The sequence below is a fragment of the Ruditapes philippinarum genome, unplaced genomic scaffold (assembly GCF_026571515.1).
Source record: "Ruditapes philippinarum isolate M1 unplaced genomic scaffold, ASM2657151v2 ctg996_1_1_1_1, whole genome shotgun sequence".
NCBI lineage: Eukaryota > Metazoa > Mollusca > Bivalvia > Venerida > Veneridae > Ruditapes > Ruditapes philippinarum.
In genome coordinates, this window is record NW_026856085.1 from 105696 (window position 1) to 129961 (window position 24266).

At 32.5% G+C, this 24266-nt stretch overlaps 2 protein-coding genes across 4 annotated transcripts; one reads left to right on the forward strand and one right to left on the reverse strand.

Annotated features, from left to right (window-relative positions):
* Window positions 1-219: 219 nt before the first annotated feature.
* Window positions 220-10549, reverse strand: LOC132745349 (GDP-fucose protein O-fucosyltransferase 2-like). 3 transcript variants are annotated; one of them, XM_060734244.1, is made up of 4 exons: window positions 10470-10549; window positions 7109-7267; window positions 6369-6493; window positions 220-5270 (listed from the first exon to the last, which is right to left on the reverse strand). In XM_060734244.1, exon 4 carries the CDS (start codon window positions 4767-4769, stop codon window positions 3456-3458), a length of 1314 nt encoding a protein of 437 aa, XP_060590227.1. In that variant the 5' UTR covers window positions 4770-5270; window positions 6369-6493; window positions 7109-7267; window positions 10470-10549; the 3' UTR covers window positions 220-3455. The 3 variants fall into 3 exon arrangements, with proteins under 3 accessions (XP_060590227.1, XP_060590230.1, XP_060590231.1); XM_060734247.1 differs by having other exon boundaries at window positions 10377-10515; XM_060734248.1 differs by lacking the exon at window positions 10470-10549 and having other exon boundaries at window positions 7096-7235.
* On the forward strand, window positions 10542-19505 carry LOC132745350 (phosphatidylinositol-glycan biosynthesis class F protein-like). The gene is made up of 5 exons (XM_060734249.1): window positions 10542-10838; window positions 12830-12915; window positions 14577-14693; window positions 15274-15382; window positions 18961-19505. Exons 1-5 carry the CDS (start codon window positions 10572-10574, stop codon window positions 19075-19077), a joined length of 696 nt encoding a protein of 231 aa, XP_060590232.1. The 5' UTR covers window positions 10542-10571; the 3' UTR covers window positions 19078-19505.
* Window positions 19506-24266: the final 4761 nt, after the last annotated feature.

The window sequence follows — 24266 nt, forward strand, 5'->3', positions numbered from 1 at the left end:
ATGGACTCACTGGAATATAACTTTCCATTATTATACTAGCTCAATACTGATAACTCATCAAAGTTTGATAAATATCACTATTCAATTAAACAAAGTATTGTGAAAATGACATTCACAACAATTTGCAGTTTAAATTTAGAAATAAGGATGGCTCACTGGGCATAGTAAATTTTTATGCAATATAGTACAGCATTTGGATGAATAATAAAAAGACAAACATTAAATTTTCAATTTTTTTTTCACATGGTGATGAAAGATAATACCAAACCTTAAACAACTAAACACAGTGTCACTTTTAAGTAACACACATAATAACATTGATTTATTTAATCTTTTCTACATGTTTCAAATAAATAAAACAAAACATCAAATATAAATCAGAATAACTGTTATCTTGACAATAACCACCACAATGATAAAACTCTATAGGTAATAATAAGGAATTAAAAAAAATAAAACAAAACATAATGATTACTAAGACAAAGGATATACCATAAGTAAAGTCAAACAAAAAATGGGGTAAAATTTTAGCAAATGAAAAACAACAATATTAAAAGTTTGATATTTAACAACAAAAACAACAACACAGCAAAGCACATAGGTAATAATAAGGACTAAGTGAGTATCAACAAATACATTATATATATAATCATAAATAATCAACAACACTTTTTGGCAGTATATTAATGTGGGACTACAAAACACTTTGATTAAATGATGTGAAAATAGGGTGACAAGAGTTTAATGAATATGGAAATAATCAAAGTACACTAGACAAAAGTTATAAATGATTAGATTAATGGATTGTATCTCCTATCAGATAAACTAAGTTAATTGTTGACAAAGCTTCCAACTCAATCCATAAATTTTATTTTATGTACTTTATAATGTAAATGTATGGATTATAAATAAAATATTGTTTAAACTAAAGTGTTGACACTGTAAATTTTTATGCAATTTATTTCCAAGGTTGATTAATATATAAAAATAATTCTAACAGAGAACAGATTCTGACAATATGTATTTTCAAATTTGAATAACTCTTTTCACCCCAAATATCTTAAATTGACTTGTCTATCTTTCAAACTGGGCATAACCATTAATCTTTTTGGAGAAAAATCTCAAAAATATGTAGTGGCTGAAAAGCAAACTGTGCAGACAATGAATGGGGCGACTGATCTTGGTCACATGGTTTGAAATTGTTGCGGACAGGAGGCTAAAAGTTAAGCATTTTTTGGTGGAAATCTTTTTTCCACCAAGGTTGATAATAGAGTACTCATAAGTTTTGATACTGATAGTTTAGACACATGAAAAATCAATATGCAAAAACCTTCATAAAGCAGGCACTTTTGAATGAAGTAGTCATTTATCTATTAAAATGTGTCACTTAAATGTACATGTATATATTTTTACAAATTGGAAGTCAACTCCATTATTTTAAGTTTAAAATACATGAACATGTCTATAAAATATTTATTCTTCTGTGTTGCAAAAAGTAATATAAATACTGAGATTATGCAAGCATAAATTAAAAGGGTGAATACAAATACAATCAATATAGAAAATAATACAACAAGTTTTTGCATAGTATTACATCACATTCGTGTTGTTACAACAAAATTACTATCACAATATTTCACTTTCATTTCCAACAAATATACATTTATCAATAACCAATTAATTGTAAGACAATATTTCCTTGCATCCACAAACAATAATAAACTTATGAAAATAACATTTATTTGACATTCTCTTGAGTCTAAGAATCACATTCTTTTGTATTAATACCTGATCACTGTTTACAACATGCATTGACCTTCCAGCTTTACTTGTGAAAGAAGCCACTGACTTTCTGTAGTCTAGCTTGACTACCTAGTGTTACCAAATAATGATATATTGAAAGTTCATGACAGAATTCAAACCCACTTTTTATTGAATTTAAACTAGAAATTATTGCTCTCTGTTTTTGCACGACTCAGTCAAATGAAATAGATTGAGTAACATCAAAAAAATGCCAGATATGCCAGTAAAGATCAGTTTTTTTTTAGTAAATGTGGTAACTTAAATAAGGTATGACAACAATAAAATTGCAGGGAGACAGTTACTCTGCACATATTTATAGAAATTTTATGTTCTTGTCTTCTTTTTTTTTGTTGACTTAACAACGCACTCATTCAGTGTCTAAATGGCAAAGGTTGCCATTGGTAGAAGACCTGAAGTATTCCCCCATGCGTTATGTTAAGACTCAAGATTGCCCAAGAGTAGAGGCAGTGTATACTTCACATCATCATGCATTTGATTCACAGTTCTTATGCATAAATGAATAAAATGATCCTAATGGGTTTTAACAACAACAGTAATGGGAAAATGATTTCAAATCAACAATAAAAACCACTGGTCAGACACAATGACCAAGGCCTCTAGATTCATTTATCACACAAAATTTCACTGTAACACATGCCATAAAACAGTCCATATACCTTCATTCACGAGGGAGGAGGGGAGAATATGCAGGACAACATACATACAATATTATAACATATCAAATATTCTACTTTCTAGTGACTTATGACTCTTATATCAAATCAAATATTGGAAAAATTATTCTTTACTGCTTACAATAAACTAAACTTTTACTAGCATAATTTAAACCATAGTAACTTGCTATTCTATTGATGATATAAGTACAGTCACAAATGCTTAATACCCATAGAATTATTAAATGCAATATTAACTACTTTTTAATTATAGGTGTCAGGTTATTCCATCAAGATCCTGTGTTCCTATGGAATGACTGCCAACTACATGTATATATTATAAAATAATAAATGTTTCTAAAAAAATTAAGCGAGGGATAATGATACTTTTGGAAATATGCTTTATCTATATAAACATAAACGTTGTAATAAATAATATAAAACAAATGCTTTTCAGTTCTACATATATAAATTAAGGTTTGTAAATGCTGTATATTTGAAATGGTCCATTACCTATGAAAAATTCTTGGTAAAAATAAAACAGCCACATACACAACATGATTACAAGTATCTAGATGTTTTTGGAATGAACTTGTGTAAATACAGTTCACCATTCCTAACAGTATCTTCTGATCACAATTTCACGGGTAAAATAATACCATGTACAGATTCATTTATCTTAACAGTCACACAATTTTCTTTTGAACAGACTCGTTGTTTTTAAATGATATATTTCATACATATAAAAGCAACTTTTCTTTTATATCATTATGTACCCTTTCCTCACAAAAAATATAATAATGTCCCTATCACTTGAAAAAGAGGTTATTTTATAATGACATGTCATCAGGGCAAAACTAGAAAAGTTTATAATTTGACTAGTCTCTGAATAATTTGCTCGCAAAATATAATACTTTGATGCTTAAATTTTGTTATAGCAAGGGAAGTCTTTTTCACAGTATCAGTATCATCAAAGAGTTAATACATGATCTTCCATTTGGTAGGCTGTTCACAGTCTTTAGGTTCATCATCACCACAGAATCTATTAAATGTGGTCTCCTGATCAAAGCCAAGGATCTCTCTTTCTTCATGGATACGGAATGAAAATGTAGAAACATGACTGCCAATGAAAACCCTTGCATGAGCACATATCCACTGATCAATAATTGCAAAGGCGCCATCATAATATTTATTAACATCAGGGAGAGATCTTTTATGATAATAGACCTCATATCCTTTCATCATCTTTTTAAAAGCTTTTAAATCATCCCCATTTGCATCAGTAGCTAAAAACAACTTCTTAAGGTTGTATTTCTTCAAGAAATTCTTGGCAGTTTTGGCTGCGTTTTCTAAACTAGGCACTTCTTTGGCATGAGAATAGAGGTAATCTTTTCTACGTAGATGAATTGCTACATAAGGTCCACCTTTAGCATCTCCATGGTTTCTTTTCATCTTAGTCCAAGGTTCTAGTTCAGTTTTGTCATCTATATCATTAGAGTCTAGCTTTTCTTTTCTGAACTCATCACCAACATCTCTGAGGTATTTTGCGAAGACCATACTACGTCTGGCAGTCCACCATTCTCTAGACCATTCACTGTACTGTCCATGAATTACGTTTTCAGCTCTGTCTAGAAATATTGTCCTGCCTGTGGTATTTTTCATTAGAAATGGTTTATAAGTCAGCAGATATGCTTGAGAAGACATGCACTCAAATTTTTTGGCATACACTTCTTCATATCCAAAGAACTGTCCTCGCCATTTGCCATCATCGTCTTTCCTATATCTTGGTGGGTCAATACACTCACGGATATCAATCTTCTCTTCCCATTTAGTCCAACCTTCCTTATACCTCTGCAGATAATAAACCTCATCAATCTCAGGTTTACCCACGGCTTTCAGGTAATCTTCAAATTCAATAACAGGCACATGCATAGCCAAACTGTTGATATCAAAGAAATTCTCCCACTTTATTTTAGTCTGTGAGGAGAGGTGTGTTGACTGCCAATGATAAAGTTTCCCCCATGGAGGTAATACTAATACCCAAGGTTCATCTTCATTTAAAAACTTCACCAAATTCGCAACTCTCATGTACACATCACGTCTTAAATTAAAACCTTCACCTGGATTAACATCATACAGCAAATAGCGCACTGATTTAGCTGGGCCCATAGTTGGTAAGTTATCTTTTGCTTGATACAAGTTCTCCTCATTATGGGTGCTCACAGAGCAAACCAGTATCAATATAACAACAACAAACATACTTAAACTGTCAAAGGTCCCACTAGACATCATTTTTCACTTTTTGATGATTTTTTTTCAGAATAAATACTTGCTAAATTTAAACTTCTTAAAAACTGTTATAAAATACTAGTTGCAAAAAACCTTAAAAAATAACACTTACAAAATAGAGAGGTAGTATATCACAGAGAAATTTAAAATCTTCAATCTTCCAATCTTAACATGGATTCAAAATATATTCTAAAAAAAAAACGCCCTAAACTTGTGTATATACAAAACAATATAATGTCATCAAAAGACAAGAGACAATGTCAGAATGATATCTCGCTAAGAAACAGGGAAAAGTGTATCACTATACTTCTAAAATGACAATTGTTTATCTACACACAATCATGAACGCTCGAGTTCCCACTCTAAAATTTGTCCCCAGCTGTCTGTATCAAGATGACAGAATGGTCTATTCAATAATTCTTGGTAACTTCTAGGATTGCTGAATGTACCTTGTTTCCAAAGGTTCTTGAAACCATTCACACCGTAGTTCTTCTTAAATGTTTCCTGAACAAATAAAAACATTGCATTGTCATCAATATTGTGTACATATTCAATATTTACATTGTTTAAAAATAAATTTTCACATTTTATTGAACTTTTTTCAACTTGTAAAACATGGCACTGCAGTCAACGAATTTAAGATTTTGAATTTACTAGCCCGAATTCCAGTTTTGAATTTTTTCTACTATATATTTAACTAAATTTTCTTAAAATATTCACTGGCCGAACTATTTTTCACTGGCCATGGGCCACCGGGCCAGTGCTAAATTCAATGACTGTGACAGATAAATGCCAGGACCCAAGCACTGCATGGTCATATGCTTTACTTTACTTCCTGATTAAACAGACTGAAGGTTCCTGTAACTATACAGAATAAGCATTGGATATGACATTAATACATCATATGAGCCGCATCACGACAAAACCAACATAGTTTGCAACCAGCATGGATCCAGACCATATGCGCATCCGCCAGTCTGATCAGGATCCATTCTGTTCACTTACCAACTCTATTAAAAGTATTGAAACTGATAGTGAACAGCATGGATCCTGATCAGACTGCGCGGATGCGCAGGCTGGTCTGGATCCAGGCTGGTTGCAAACGCACTATGTTGGTTTTGTTGTGATGCGGCTCAATTATGATGTCATGTAATAATGTATTCTCCTCTTACTGTAGTTTAACATAATTTACCAAATTTCCTTCTATTAGCAAATAAGAAAGGAGAAATATAGCAGTATTCCTTTAATTTCATGTGTATTACATGTTAGCATGGTTTATTATTCAAAAGTTTTATATTTAGTCAGTCAAGAGTACTAGCTTTCCACAAAATCATTATTATTCATGGGGCACTAATTTTCATAGTTTTCATGGATAGTTCAATCTAAAAGGTTAAGATCCAATGAAATTTTCCTTCATTTGCTGTAAGATTATTTTATATATGTTACATAATTTGCATAAATTTCCCTTTTTATTTTTCAAACAATTAAGACAATTCACCTTTAAAGAAACCTCACAATTTGTCCTTTTTGACAAAAGAAAAAAACAAGAAAATTTTATGTCCATGAAATTATCAATTAGTTTGTACAAGATTGTAAACTTACTTTCCAGGAATGGCCAGTTTGTCTATCAGCTTGAATACAGTGACTACTATCAGTGAGGGTAAGACACTGTAGCTTCCACAGATTGTCACAGTTGTTGATAACTTCACACCAATATCTACACGTTTCTACAATCATGTCAAGACGAGCAATGTATTAAGTTAAAAGCAAACTTTACCAAACAATTATCTATTTGCTATTTATACCCAAAAATGAGTGAAATAAAGAATTTAGCCAATTATTTCAATTTCAATTATTTCAAATATCTGAACTAAGTGAAAATGGTAAAACAATTTATGGAGGTTCAAACAGTAATGGTTTCCAGAATAATGAATTGTCAAAATGTAAATCTTTGACACATTCTGTTTTTTATATTTCTTGCAGAACTCCAACAAAATAGCTTACATAAACAAAAGGATTGTGAGAAGGATGGTGAAACAACTACTGCAAAGTCGGAATGTTTCTACTCATCTGCTCCCTTTAGTATGTTTACAAGAAGCATCATAACCAGCTTGTAACATATACCGGTAGATATTTATTTCCTCAGAAGAATGTGCATTTGTAATAATTGAAGTTAAACATATTAAAATGTCTACAATTATATTATCAATTACAATAAACTAAACTAAATAATCTCCTTAATAAGGAAGAGATAATTTCTGTCATATAATAAACATGGATTTAAATAATAGTGCATTAAAAAATCAAAATAGAATATAGAAGTTTTTACATTTCAGAATTACCTGTACAAGCTGCAATATCCTTTGCTGGCAGGTATGAAAATATGTGAAGAAGAGTTTCACAAGGGAGATAACTGATAAAACAGTCTTCAACACCTAACCGTGGACTTGTACACTGATATCCGGACATTACATGTATTTAAAACACATGTATACTGAGATCTGAAGATATATAAAAAACAAACATGTTACCTGTAGTCATTATGAATAAAATAAAACAAATGATGAGAGTTGAAGACTTGAAGTAGTGATGTATATTACACATTTTCTCCTGCTCTATTTCCTCCATATTTCATTTGAGACTTTAAAAAAGTTTACATTTCAGAGAATCAAAGCAAATGATGTTAATTATTTAAAACAATAAAGCATGTGAAAAAAGATTTAATATACATCCTGGTATGCTGCAAATATTAAACCTTAAAATTGTGAAAAGGATTTGCCCAGCTTTGAATTTGGAACTAGCAACAGTATAGAATAGATATATGGTATAGAGCCTGGTCATTCTGCACATAATGTACCATGAAGGTGCTAACATTTGTGCAAAGTTATTAAAAACCTTTCCAATAGTAAATAAGTTATGGAGGGGACAACTGAAAAGAATACTTTTTAACATTTGACCTTAAAGTGTGACCTTGACCTTGGAGTGGCCACCTGGTTGTTGTGCTCAGCCTCTGCACATAGTTTAATACCAGTGGCAGGCCATTTGTCCAAAGTTAATTAGAAACCTTTTGAGCAGGTAAAAGTGTATAAATCTGATTCAAAAATTATCAGTTTAATTTTAAAAAAGATCACAGTACTTCCAAAATACCTGTATACTAAGGAATACATTTATATATTTCTCTAAGAGCAAATGGTGTATGCAAAAAATCATTATTTAATGGTTAAAACCCTATAACAATTTCGCCCCATAATAAATCACACCACTTCAGTGATGACTGACCCGATTTGTGACGATTCAGCCCCACTATATTAATTTTTCTTTCATTTGATTTTTAAATTGAAAAATTTTATGGTTTGAGTATTTTATGGCATTTATTTGGTATACTTTTTAAAGATAACATTTGATTTAGAGATAGAATAAGAAAAATATTGGTTTCAATATTGTACCTTTTTCTAAAACTAGAAATCTTTATTTTTATAAAGTAACTGAATGCTTTAAACTAAAAACAAAGTATTTCAATGCATACCACCAACTGGGAAAAAAAACTCACATCACCTATTGATGAAAAAAAACTCATCTTTTTCAGTATATACAAAAAATATATATCTTACAATAATAATTATAGATACAAAGAACATTTTATATCACAAATAATATATAAAAATTAACATTTAATCTTATCATCTCTTAATTTTGATAATTTAAATGACACTAAATGATACTTTGAAGTTGGGTGAATCATCACTAATTTGAGGCGAATTGTCACTTTTGTGGGCTAGTTGTTATGAAGCAAATCCTCATTGTGGTTAATCATTATCAATTCATATATTGTAGCCTGGGAAATGTTGACCTATTTATAATTCACCTTAAGCGTGACCTTGACCTTAAGGTGTAGGAGGATTCCAACAGTAAGAACTGTATTCTTTCATTAAGAGTAAGAAGTGTGACAGTGCTAGGATTGCTCCACTTCACTCTGATGAGAACCTTCATGGAGACCCACAAACAAAAGCTTCCATCCTAAACGAACAATTTTTTTTATCAGTGTTCACCACAGAGGACATTCCGTCCCTAAGCACTAGTACCATCCCATAAACACTCAACATCAGAGTCACCGAGAAGGGTGTACTGAAACTCTTGCAAGGTATCAACCCAAATAAGGCAACTGGACTAGATAGGATTTCCACTAGATTCCCGAAAGAGATGGCTCAGCTAGTTACCAAGATTTTCCAGTCATACATTGACCAAGGTCAAACATCAGATTACTGAAAAACGCTAATGTCTCACCAAGGGTGACAAGAGTAAACCTGCAAACTACCATCCTGTGTCCCTGACCTCTGTGTGTTGTAAGGCAATAGAACATATCATCCACAGCCACTTGATGAACTTATTTGAACATCACAACATACTAACTGACTACTGTACCGGGCAGCATGGATTTAAGAAGAAGTGATCCTGTGAGTCCCAACTGATAACAACAATAAAGGATGTTGCCATTGGTATTGAAAACAACATCCAGATTGACACAGTGTTATTGGACTTTTCCAAAGAATTTGACAAGGTCCCACACGATAGGTTGCTCACCAAATTAGACCACTATGGCGTACGAGGCAACCTACGCCATTGGATCCGGAGTTTCTTGTCAGGATTAACACAACGAGAACTGGTAGAGGGCTATTTTTCACCAACCGCACCATACCATAAGACAAATGCCAGGTTATCTGTATCACCACCACCATTGCCCCATATTACATTCATGGGTACAACCAAGGCCAAGTTGAGCGGTGCAAAGAAGGGCAGCTAGGTTTGTGACTAACAACAAATATTACCAGTAGTGTCACAGCAATGATTGACAGGTTAGTATGGGATAGCCTACAACAGCACAGAACTAAATCTAAGGCCACAATAATGTATTGTGTTGCTAACTCCCTATAATTGCCATACAACTACCTCCCCAATTCAGCCAATCAGGAGCAGCCACAAGGGGATATCAACTCCAGTACAGGATCCCATACTGTCGCAACACAGTCTATATAATAAGGAATCATTCTTTCCATCCACCATCAGGATAGGGAACCAGTTGCCCATGGCCCAGGCCATAAAGTCCATTAAGACTGGAATCCAAGGATATACATTGTAACTTAAGGGAATAGGACATGTTTTAATCAGTTTTTAAATTGTAAATAGTAAATATATACAGGCGTGGACCCCCACCCCACCTCCCGCACACGCTTTTTAACCAAACTGAGAAAATGCCGCAGTAGCTGTCCTTCACTACACTTGAAGAAGAAACTAATTTCCAACATTTCTTTCATTCATGAATACATTATACAGCATGCATCATGAAATTGTCCATTAAAGCCTTTATTGGAAATAAAATTTATTATGATCATATGCATTGAAAAGTGCAACCGCTCTTTTATAGTGTTAAGCATTCTGACAAGAAGATGAACATAGAATTAGTCAATATACAGAGGCACTTGTAGTAAAGTAATGTATCGATCAGTATACTGACAACACAACTGTGTATCGACCTGTCAAATCTCTGATGATGATTCTCAACAACCGTGGTAAATTTACTCCACAATATCTTCGAAAAAATTCCATACTAACCTGCCTTCCCGGAGCAATTTTGTGACCAAAAGACTTAACTGTATTATAAAGACGTTCCTATCAAAGACCTACAAAGATAAGCCGATTATTTACCTGATTTTGACACGTGTCTTGCAAAGACGCTTTATTTACTTTTTTGACAGGACTCGGAAGTGACGTAATAAGAAAAACTCTTCAATATAGAGAACATTCAAAATGGCTGCGCCCATGGTGTCAAATAATTCCATTTCCAAAAAAACGTTAAGAAATATTGTTATAGGAAATGTCACCAGCGCAATAATTCTGATTTTGATAACATATATTCCTTTTCATGGAAAGTCACAACTAGATATCGTCTCTAATCCTCTTGGTGTGACAAAATTTCTGTCGGCTTCAGTCATGTTTTTACATGGAATTTTGCATTTCTTAACACAACATCAAAGTAACAAAGGCCAGAAGTTTAGACTCGGAATTTTGGTTAAGGTATGTTAGAAACAAATTGACCATAATTTTGAACAGGAATGCCACTGATCTGGGTTTTTTTTAACCATTGGCATTTTCATGATATTGTAGCCTAAATTAAGCATGAGCTTTTTGACCCATTTAAATTTCTTTTATTTTTGCCTACTGTCAAACCTTTACGCCTAATTTTAACTGTCTTCATTTTTACGCACGTAAATTTTAAATCTATTGATTTTTTGAAAAACTGAAAGATGTTTTCTGATTTTAGCGTTCAAATTTAAACTGGGAACAAACTGTTACTGAAAAATTTTCTGTGCATAAAAATGACAGAATGAATATAATATGAAATTAGGCAAAGTCTATGAATGGGAAAGTTGGTTAAAAATATCTTTTTATTTTTCCATTTTAAAGGAGTCTTTCGGTATCGTATGTACCCGCTTCCGTTTTGACTTGGAACACTCCACGATTATTATTAATCTGAAAAGTTGAGATTCGTTCCGTTATGGGAATACCCCGCCTTTTATCATTGAGTCAATATATTGTAAATGGTGGCGCCTAACTAGAACTGACACTGAAAATTTCATTGATAGGTATAGAAATCTATATATTTTTGTCACAGGGTAGAATTAATAATAGAAACTCCTGGCGTAGGTTCGTCAATTTAATATAATACAAAGAAAAACCTAAAAACGTAAATACATGATTATAATACAAGTTAATTAAAACATACATAAAATACAACAATTGAACGATGCATATAAGAATTATTTCAAGTAAATGAATAAAATGAAAATAATCTTACCACAGCGTCTCAATACAAAAAGTAAATAACTTAATAATAAGTTATTTCCTATGAAAGATTCTATTAAATAAACTTATAGAATCGATGCAGAAGTACAATTGTGTATCTAAACTCGTAAGAGAATAAAGTGAAGTGGAGAAGGAAAGAATGGGGGAATTTGGAAGAAAGAAAATGTTAAAAACCAACAAAAAACTTTCTCTCAAAACTCTTTCATACAACGTACAAAACGATTGGACATACAAAAACATTTTACAAAATTACGGTACTCGAAATACAGACATAGTTGAAATGTTTTGGCTGTATCCGTGAATTTCCGCTTATAAGCGTATGTTACAAAACCATCCGATGCAATACAATAGCAGACGCCACGGAGACAAACGATAATAGACGCATGCGCGGACATTAAGAACACTTTTCCCGTGACTAAATGACGAACAGTGGATGGCAAAATGAACAATTAATATAATAAATAAAACGACCCGTGACATTTTTTAATTGTTTTTTTATTTGATTTTCTTTTAAAAATACACGTGTAGTCTATAGCCGGACAAGCCATATTAAAAATGGCAGCTCCCAACTAGAAATGACACTGAAAATTTCCTTTTAGATATAAACTTGTAGTCTATAACCTGGCAAGCGAAAGCCTGGGCCTGCTTTGTTGACCTGGTGTTTGACATCCCCATATCTATATTTGTTATATGTATATATCATTGTTTTAACCAAATGAAGTGTAGCTCATATGAGATACTCTGGAATGTATTTACTTGTATCCCTTTTTGTGTAATTGTATCCTGTATTTATACTTGCACTTCCCACATGATTTCTATGAAAAAATGTAGAACATAAATAATAAAGAATAAGTTATGTTTTGTTTGTATTTTTTGGATTTATTTGCATCACTCTGGAATATAATAAATTAACATGTGGTAAGTATGTTAGATAAAACTTTGGTTCTAAACATTAAACAGATGCTAAGCATCTATATTTTTCTTAAATCCATATAAATCAGATAAAGATAATAATCGTCTTTAATAAAAAAAAATGATTTCGTATGAAAACATTTGTTTTACCTACATACCCTACCCAAACAGGCATGGCTTTGGGAGAAGAAACAAAGATAATTTTCATGCTGGCTTAATCATGTCTACATGTGTCTGTAGCTTGTAAAACTTTTTGTAGAAGCTTTGAAGTTCTTCATCTTTTTTTTCAGAGTATTCTGAAAAGTGCACTGGTTTTTGCAGCAAGTCTTGTGTTCTTCCATGTTATAGCAATTATGTTTGGAGCAGCTTTCATAAAGTGAGTCTTCTTTTTTAAATCCTTCAAGAAATTTTATTGATTATAGAATATAATCAAGGGCTTTCTTCATTTTATTTGAAAGAGTTCTAAGCATCTTGATTTTGGGAAAATCCTCGTTGAAATTGCTTACTTAAGAAAGGCAAAACCTAGTGCGAGTTAGGATATTTAAGAATGATAGATAGTGAGTTAGGTAGATTTTTTTACTTAGATTTCTTTCAGTATTATGCAATAATACGATCAAACATATCTGATACATGTACATGATAAAACATTAACATTGTAAAATTTGTATGAGGCCTGCAGTATTTGCTTAAAAAGTTTCTGTTGTCATGTTCTAAGATCATGCAATGTTTAAAATAAATTATATTATACAGTTGATCCTGCTTAGCATATGCCTCTTAATAGAATGACCTGAAAGAAGAAGTTTTTGGTCAGAAACCACAAGTCTGTAATTTAATGTAATGTAGTATTCAGGCCAGAAAATCATCAAGGATGCTAAGCTGAGCTTCTTATGCCGATTTGGTAGACATGACTAGACTAGTCGTTTCAGAGAGAAAGCTAAGAGATACAAGGGAATCAGGGAACCAGTCCTTACCTCTTATTGAAAATACCCCTTGTCCTGTGTATAGTACTGATACATGCAGGGATTACCTGGGCTTCTTACCAGTACACCTCTGAAAGTGTCTCTGAATATTGATCACTGACTTAACATAATAAAGCACTACCAAGACTGTTCATTTGGAGACATTGGCCCTGTTTTAGGGGTCATTGGTTTGTTATAAATACATATGTAGATAATTTATATTTCCCATAGAGCCTTCATATACTGACTAATTTAGGCAATTTGCATTACCCAGTTAAATTCAATCTCACCAATAGGTATATATGACTTTTCCAAATTTTCCCATTCCCATTTATTTTAACAATTAATTGCAATATATATTATATTCATTTCTGTTACTGTATTGAAGATTATTATTTGTATATAAATGTCTGGTGGTGTATGACATAGATACTGTTAAAGGCCCATTATGTCGTAAAAATGCTTTTATTTTTATTTCTTATATTCTTTATTTTTGGTCTCTTCTTATACTTAAAAAAAGGTACTTATTGGTAAATTACCTGGACCATCTTATGCTTCTGTTGATTTTTAGCAATTAGTACAGTTATAGTGATTAGTATTTTGTATGGAAGTGAAAATACTGCTTGTTTACATATTGCTACTTTTTTTAACAATTATTTGAGCCGCGTCATGACAAAACCAACATAATGGGTTTGCGACCAGCATGGATCTAGACCAGCCTGCGCATCCACGCAGTCTGATCAGGATCCATGCTGTTGGCTTACCAACCCTATTACAAGTAGAGAAGCTGATAGCAAACAGCATGAATCCTGATCAGACTGCGCAGGCTGGTCTGGATCCATGCTGGTCGCAAACCCACTATGTTGGTTTTGTCATGACACGGCTCAATTCATGTTCACTGCTACTTTCTTCAGATGATAAGCATCTAACATGCTCTAAAACCATGATTGAAACATTTTAAAATTAATTTTTGCCTTTTCTACAGAAGAAAAATTTTTTTCTAAGGCATAATGTGCCTTTGAACTCTTTCCATAAAAAAGTATGCAAATAAACATGGGCCAGTTAATTTCAATTTTAGCGAAACAGCAGAAACTTTCCATTTTGCTATGATGTTATCCTCAACAACAGTGGGACCTCTTCTTATACACCTACAATCAAATGTGGAATCATGGTCTCGTGTGTTTGTTTTTGAAAGGTAAGAAGTTATTTTTTAAACCCTTAGTCAGTTAAACTTGTTTATCTCTCATTTTTCAAATTGTTTTTTTTTAATCAATATTGGAGATATCAGAGTTAAAATGAATGTATATGAAAATCTAAAATCTGGTTGAAACTTTAAAAAGTAAAAAAGTTTTAAACAATTGATATATTGGGAATACTTTTTTTCTAATTGCTATTATAAAAGGGACTCCATGCACTTTGGTTTTTTGACATGACAGGACTGGAAACAATATGTTTATATTATTACTCCATTTGATGTAGATCTATACTAATAACTTATGTGCAAAATTTCAGATCATTAGCTCGCTCTGTTTTTCCAGAATAATTATTATGATAGTGAAAAATGACCCAAAATTGAAAAGCGTTTAAACACTTTTTACTCAAATCGGACTAGGAATAGCACAAACATATGATTTTCAATGTATTTCTTGTATATTTCTTAGTTATATTTTATTTATATTTCTGTTTTAATAGCTCATGTTGATCTATGTGAAAAATTGAAATTTTATGTTAGTCTTATAAACCTCAGTGGAGTTCCTTTAATGGATACATTTCAGTCCTGATCTGGGCATGGAGACAACTGTATTTATAAGCAGTATTACCAGTGTTGTAGGAGCTTGGCTGGGAGCATTTCCTATCCCATTAGATTGGGACAAACCATGGCAGGTATATTCACTTTCTGAATAATAAATGAGCCGCGCCATGACAAAACCAACATAATGGGTTTGTGACCAGCATAGATCCAGACCAGCCTGCGCATCCGCGCAGTCTGATCAGGATCCATGCTGTTCACTTACAAACCCAATAACAAGTAGAGAAAATGATAGCGAACAGCATGGATCCTGATCAGACTGTGCGGATGCTGGTCGCAAACTATTATGTTGGTTTTGTCGTGACATGGCTCAAATGTCTCTAGCTGCTTCTTTTAAGCATGGGTGCAAGTTTTCCGGCATGTGCCGGAAGTTCCGGTTTTTCACGTGCCGGAGGGATCATTTTTGCAAATCACGTAAATCCGTTGAGATATTTGGAGGGGTATGGTGCGGGTCTACTCTTTCAAACTGAGAAGTACCACCGATTAGAAGTTCATAATCGAGAACGCTATATAACATACGGATGCTCACGGTTGTTCTCGAAGCGTCAATAGTAAACTTTCGCGGAAACTGCCGATTGTTTCCGAAGATATACGAGATGTTTACGAAAACATGTATTATTAATCCCGGCATGCAATTTTATCCGTGAATTTATTACAACGATTTAGATTGGCGCGCTAATTATAATCATCCAATGAAAAAGCGGCTTCGTTACCGATTCGGCTACAGAGTAATATGTAAACAGAAAGTACAATTTGTTAGTCAAAATGAAGTTTCTACACGAAGGATTTAATACAAAAGATATCGAGAAGACCTCAAAAAATAAATGGAGATGGGAATGGTTGTTTGTATGTGATCGAAACGGGGATAACTACGGAAACTGGCTGGAAAAGCCAGACGTTCCCGGCGTAGCTTTCTGCACTGTACTGTATGTAGAAAATCCATCAAGTATGGATCCAGCTGGAAAAAAAGAATTAAATGCACGCAGACGATCCAAACCATATGAAAAACAAACTTACTGTGAAACATAACCAGGCTTGTTTTAATTATCTTTTTTGAAAACAATTTAATGTTTGTATGGAATCAGGGTCAGCTCAGCCCTAATTAAAACGTTAACTCGGTACAAATCAACTCAATTTTCAATTTATTTATATATTGGTTTGTTTTATCACTCTTTACTGTTGGAACCACAATATTAAATAGTGGAACCAATATATGAAAGCACATTTCTTTTTGTGTTGAAATGTTTTTGTTTATATAATTAAGAAAAAGAGAGAGAAAAGAAAAAAATAATTATGTGAGCAATATTTAAGTGAAAATACTATACTACAGTATGTATGTTATCTGGCATGTAATCATTCAAGGGAATTGCATTTTAGGCCTTCAAATGTGCTATAATGCAGGAGCAGGACCCCTGGCCGGGCGTTGCCCTGGACCCACCGGGGGCTCTGGCGGCCCCCTGGCCCCCAAACAAATAGTTCAGGTTTTTCAAAATTTTTAACTTGCACCCCCATGTTTAAGATAGTTGTTACATCATATGAGATATTTGTTTTATGATTTCAGCATGATAGATATTAAATACATCATTTGTATAGAATAGCTGATACATCATTTAATTTAGGTAGTTTGTAACATCATTTATGTAAGATAGTTGATACATCTTTTATGATACATAGTTGATACATCTTTTATGATACATAGTTGATACATCTTTTATTGTAAAACATTTGTTATATATTTTATGTAAGATTGTTGTTCCATCTTTAATATAAGATAGTTGTTAACATCAATTATGTTAGATAGTTGTTACATCTTTTATGTAAGAAAATTGTAACATCATTTATGTAAGATGGATGTTACATCATACTTCTAAGATAGTTGTTACATCATTTATGTAAGAAAAGTGTTAATTGTTTATGATAGATACTGTAGTTGTTACATCATTTGCTTGAGAAGGTTGTTACATCATTTTATGCAAGATAGTTGTTACATGATATGTATTAAAGAGTTGTTACATAATTTGTGTAGGATATGTGTTACATCTTTCATGTAAGAAAAATGTGACATCTTTTCAGTAAGACACTTGTTATATCTTTTCTCTAAGATAGTTATTACATCTTTTGTATAAGATAGTTATTACATCTTTTGTATACGATAGTTGTTACATCTTTTGTATAAGATAGTTGTTACATCTTTTGTATAAGATAGTTATTACATCTTTTGTATACGATAGTTGTTACATCTTTTGTATAAGATAGTTGTTACATCTTTTGTATAAGATAGTTATTACATCTTTTGTATAAGATAGTTATTACATCTTTTGTATAAGATAGTTGTTACATCTTTTGTATAAGATAGTTATTACATCTTTTGTATAAGATAGTTGTTGCATCTTTTATATAAGATAGTTGTTACATCTTTTGTATAAGATAGTTATTACATCTTTTGTATAAGATAGTTATTACATCTTTTGTATAAGATAGTTATTACATCTTTTGTATAAGATAGTTATTACATCTTTTGTATAAGATAGTTGTTACATCTTTTGTATAAGATAGTTGTTGCATCTTTTGTATAAGATAGTTGTTACATCTTTTGTATAAGATAGTTATTACATCTTTCATATAAGATAGTTGTTACATCTTTTATATAAGATAGTTATTACATCTTTTGTATAAGATAGTTGTTGCATCTTTTATATAAGATAGTTGTAACAATTATTGTATAAGATAGTTGTTACAATATTTGTTTGAAATAGTCATTTTATTATTTGAGTAAGATATTTTACTTAATTGATTGGTTTTTAATTAATGTAAAAGTCAAAGATTGTAAATGTCACCAAAACAGATATAAGTATGCAGGATTATGTTAGTATTTGCAGATTTGATATTAAACTGACTAACATTTATAATTCAAGGCAGAGTAATATAATGTAAAAGTTTTAAGGAGGATTTTTGTTCACTGTTGATAACTGTATATTTGACAATGTCTGGACAATTTGTTTCTCAGACAATTTCCCAGTCATTCATTTTAACTATGTTTCCCTCGAACAAATCACCTCCCATTATTTTTTCTCAGCCCAGACAATTCTATTTCTGTTATTTTTCACACCTGAACAATTACCCTAGGGAGTTTATTTCCATCTCTGTTTCTTAACAAAAGTTAAGAGACCCCAAAATAAAAAAGTGGGTTAAATGTAACTGAAATAATGTAGCTTAGAAACAAATATTGTAAGAATTAATCACATTTATGTAAAAATGTCAGAAAGTCTATTCTTCAAGTACCAAAAGCAATCTTTGTAAAGTATATATTTTATGTTTGACAATATTGCACTAAAGTCTTAATGACTTGATGGCAATTAAATTATGTTAACTAAATTCCTTTGTAATATTAATCTTAAGTTTTATTTCATAATTTATTACTTTTGTGGGCATAATCTAATGTGGAAAATACAGAAGGGAATGGTCTAACCTGTTTAAAATATAAACAAAGAATTGTCTGTCCTGTCAAATCTATGAGTGTCAATCTATGAGTAGGGAATTTTCTATGGTAACAAAAATTAATCAAATGAGTGGGGAATTGTCAGGAAGGGGAAATGCCCAGAGTTCAATATGTATATATTGTGTTATAGTGTACTTGTTGTTTCTTTTACAGGCATGGCCTATAACATGTGTACTAGGTGCATTGACTGGACACTGTGTTGGAATCCTTGTAGCATCTGTACATGTTTGCCTTCAAGTATATAAACAGAACAAGTTCAAACTTACCTGATTGGCCACTTATGTAGCATTGGATGAAGGAAGACCAAGTTCATTAACACATTTTTTGAAGAAGTAACTTTGTAATGAACACAACTGTCTTTGGAGTTGGAAATGTGATTTACTAACGACTGATTTATAGGTTAAAGGTACATTGAAGCAGCCATCAGTACATAGTCTAGCCGGTCACAGATTTGCAGGCTGTTTTGTAGTTTTGCCAGTATGCAAAATCATGTTTAAAAGTTTAATTTACTGAATAAGGTGCCAAATAATGAGGAAGAAATACACGAGTTTGAAGCAGATTTTCTAATATGAACGCCATGATTGACTAGTGACAAGTGACTGTTTTTTTAGTAAGAATAGCATTACATACATTCATGACTGGAGAGATGTTTATAGAAAATAAAATCAGTTAAATAAAGCAAAGAATAGTCAATGTGACATTGGTGTTATGCCAATCATTTGGAAGGTCTTTGATTTAATTAAGAATGTTTGAAAGTCATTTTCTCGTTATACATATTATACTTGTTTGAACTTTATTTAATGTACCTAAACCATTATATGTTTGTTTGTTTAATATATTCGGTATATTTGACACATTTGCCAAACTGCTCATGTCGTACTTCACTGAAATAAGCAGAAATTGTGACTGAGATCATTTTTAGAGGAAACGTCATGACAAAACCAACATAATGGGTTTGCAACCAGCATTGATCCAGACCAGCCTGCGCATCCGCGCAGTCTGATCAGGATCCATGCTGTTCGCTATCAGTTTTTCTACTTGTTTTAGAGTTTGTAAGCGAACAGCATGGATCCTGATCAGACTGCGCGGATGTGCAGGCTGGTCTGGAATCATGCTGGTAGCAAACGCACTATGTTGGTTTTGTCATGACGCGGCTCATATTTAATCTGCTTCCTTTAAATATAATATGACACTAGTAGTTTGGCAAATGTCTTATATAGGTATATGCATAATAAAGTTTTAAATGAGTTTTGTACTTATTATTTTCGGCAAAAACACAAAAGTCACCATCATAATGGTAGTAAGGTCATGATTCTCACAATTTCTCATAAAAAGAAAACAAATTAAAAAAATCGGAAAATATTTGTAATGTTGATTTATGTATAAGCTAGATGTCATTACAGCAGTATGTATGTATTCGTTCCTTTTAATTAGGTTTTCTATAAAATAGATTGGCCTGTTTACATTCCTTGTTACACAGTTAGGTCATAGCTTAATAAATACAGATTTGACATTACTTTTGCACAAATTTATGTGTTATATTACATTCCTGCATTACTAAATGTAAATGGTGACTATTGGTTGACTAACTTGAAAATGATATAGGACATTCGCAAAATTGGACGCTTGGCAAATCTATTATAGTTGTTGTTATAAATTAAAACTTGACCAAAAAAGTGGGAAAAATATTAGAATTTAATAAAAGAGAAATCCCCATGTATTTACTATAAAGAACTTTGTGCTACAAAAATCAAAGTGCCTTATATATACTCTACCCGTCAAAGAAGTTATTGAGATGGAATAAAATAATCAACAATTTTACTGGAGCAAGTTGAGAATCATTGTTCAATTTCTTATGTAAAGTGAGGACATCTTATACAATAAGAGGACATGTTACACAAAGTGAGGACATCTTATACAATAAGAGGACATGTTACACAAAGTGAGGACATCTTATACATTAAGAGGACATGTTACACAAAGTGAGGACATCTTATACAATAAGAGGACATGTTACACAAAGTGAAGATATCTTATACAATGAGAGGACATGTTACACAAAGTGAGGATATCTTATACAATGAGAGGACATGTTACACAAAGTGAGGACATCTTATACAATAAGAGGACATGTTACACAAAGTGAGGACATCTTATACATTAAGAGGGCATGTTACACAAAGTGAGGACATCTTATACATAAAGAGGGCATGTTACACAAAGTGAGGACATCTTATACAATAAGAGGACATGTTACACAAAGTGAGGACATCTTATACAATAAGAGGACATGTTACACAAAGTGAGGACATCTTATACAATAAGAGGACATGTTACACAAAGTGAGGACATCTTATACAATAAGAGGACATGTTACACAAAGTGAGGACATCTTATACAATAAGAGGACATGTTACACAAAGTGAGGACATCTTATACATTAAGAGGACATGTTACACAAAGTGAGGACATCTTATACAATAAGAGGACATGTTACACAAAGTGAGGACATCTTATACAATAAGAGGACATGTTACACAAATGGAGGACATCTTATACAATGAGAGGACATGTTACACAAAGTGAGGACATCTTATACAATGAGAGGACATGTTACGCAAAGTGAGGACATCTTATACAATAAGAGGACATGTTACACAAAGTGAGGATATCTTATACAATGAGAGGACATGTTACACAAAGTGAGGACATATTATATAAAGTGGGAGCATCTTATACAAAGTCTTAAAGTCTTTTACAAAGTGGGAGCATCTTATACAAAATTGGGAAGTCTTTTTACAAAGTGAAAACATCTTATATAAAGTGAAGAAGTCTTATACAAAGTAAGGAAGTCTTTACAAAGGGAGAAAGTTTCATACAAAGTGAGAAAGTCTTATATTACATGTAAGTGATAAGTCTTACACAATCTGAGAAAGTTCAAATTATAGAAAAACTCAACTGTCCAAAAATGTGTTAATACTGTTTTGATATAAGTTTAACAATTGTCGTTCATTATTTAGTACCTCGTTTCTATATTTTTATGTTAAATAATTTATGCTAATTAAAAGAAATGTTTTCATTATTAAATGAATTCAAAATTGGTCCTTATTAGGTACCTTTTGTTCACTGAAACAAAGACATAGATAACATTATCATCATTACATCACTGACAGAAAGGATTGATATGATACATGCCAATTTGCATATTTAATTTTTTTTTACCTCAAAGAAAGCAATTTTCCATGGAATTTTGTATCATTACACCCGTTATAGCTTTATCAAATAATGTGACAAGTCATCCTAAGCATGCAGTTTTATACTGAAGTACAAAAAATGATGTCATTTAACGCGGTTCATTGATGGAATGCGCTAAATGATGCCATTTTGACCCTTTACTTCATGTACACGTGTTTTGACGGCTTTTGATCACCCCCACCCCACCTTTTGAGGCATCAAACAGTGAAATATTACCCTGTTTAGGCCCAAAACACTGTTTTCCGTTTGGAAATTGTTGCTTAAAAAAGTGTTCACCTTTTCGGCGCCGCCCTATCCAAAAGGTACATCAGAGGGTTGCCAGAAGGGGATGTGTCCCCTTCTGTTTAGGGGGTTCGAAGGGGGGGCGGTAGTCCCCCTCATAGCCAAGAAAATTTTGGACTTGTGAGAGGCTAAAAATGACCCCAGGTCGATCATAAGGTAATGTGTAACCAACGCTGAAAAGCCTTTGACTCTTTCTCAATGCATTGAGAAGTTGCATCAATTTTGATAAAAAAAATCAACGCAAAATAGCGATTTTTTGCCAATTTTGAGATGTCCCCTCGTTGCCATGGTAACGGGAAATTTAAGACTGAGCATGTCGTTACAAAGGCAATGGTCCAGTCAACATTTGTGCCAATTTTGATTAGTAATGAAGCATTTTTCATAGTTTCATAGCAGTTTGAACTTGAAACAGGAGGCTTTTTTCAATGAAAACGGCCATTTTTTCACAATATGCTCATGAGGGAAAGGGTTAAATAGCACGCGACCTACATGTATCTCAGTGTAGCAATATCTCGTGTCACTGACGTCTTTTTGATAAATATCGCTGGGTTCGAAGTAAGTATTTTATTTCTGTACCAATTTCTTTAGGATATGCACCAATCTACGGTGGAAAATATAAGCTTGCAACAGAATATTGGATCTCCTTCAGTTTATGAGCCGTTTTATCAAACACTTTGTATAACCAAGGGAGTTTTTTTTATATAGGAACGGACTTCAGATGCAAGCTATTTCGTTTTCTTGCATTATCTGCCCTACGCCATTATTAAAGTCAGGTTTACATCAACAGGAGGTACGGATTGCAAAATCCTATCTTAATAATTATGATAATAATATTTTTTATCATAAATGGCGTAAATCTTGCCTTTTTCTTCAATTGTCAATTCTGGCACCAGTTCCAAGTGAAAAAATTCAGACTACAGTTTAAAGCAGATTTCAGAATTGGTTGCAAATGCAAAGCAACATACCTTCCGTTCTCTTTCTATAATTATGTTAACCATGAAAAACATTTTTAACTCACCAGAACCATAGGTTCAGTGTGAGCTATTAGTATCAAATGGGGATACTCCGGCGTCGTGCATCAACAATCATCTTCTTCTCTGTATCAAATGGGCAGATTTACCTAAAATTTGGTCTGTAGCATCCATGTGACAGTCACACTTAAATTTGCTCATGTCATTTCAATTGGCCCCTTTTAGGGGTCAACAGAGCTAAAAATAGAAAAAACCTTTAAACGTCTTCTACTACTAAATTAAATGATAGATGATCACCAAAATTTGTCTGTAGCATTCTTAGGCAGCTTTTTTTTCAAAGTTGCTTATTCTAATTTGGTTGGGCCCTTTTAGGGGTCTCTAGGACTAAGAATAGAAATACATTTAAACATTTTCTTTTACAGAACTAATTAATGGATGATCACCAAATTTTGTCTGTAGCATTCTTAGGTAGTCTTTTATCAAGTTTGCTGATATTAATTTGATTGGCCCCTTTTAGGAGTCGCTTAAGCTAAAAATAAAAATACCTTTAAACGTCTGCTTCGGCAGAACTAATTGATAGATGATCGCCAAATTTTGTCTGTAGCATTCTTAAGTAGTCTTTTATCAAGTTTGCTGATATTAATTTGATTGGCCGTTAAAGCTAAAAATAGTTAAACGTTTTAACATCATCTCCTACTGAAATAAATTATGATTACCAAACTTTGTCTATAGAATTCTTAGGTAGTCTTTTATCAAGTGTGCTCGTATTAATTTGATTGGCCCCTTTTAGGGGCCGCTAAAGCTATAAATAGAAATACCTTTAAACGTCTCCTTCTACAGAACAAATTGATGGATGATCACCAAACTCTGTCTTTAGTATTCTTAAATAGTCTTTTAACAAGCTTGCTCATATTAATATGATTGGCCCCTTTTAGGGGCCGCTAAAGCTAA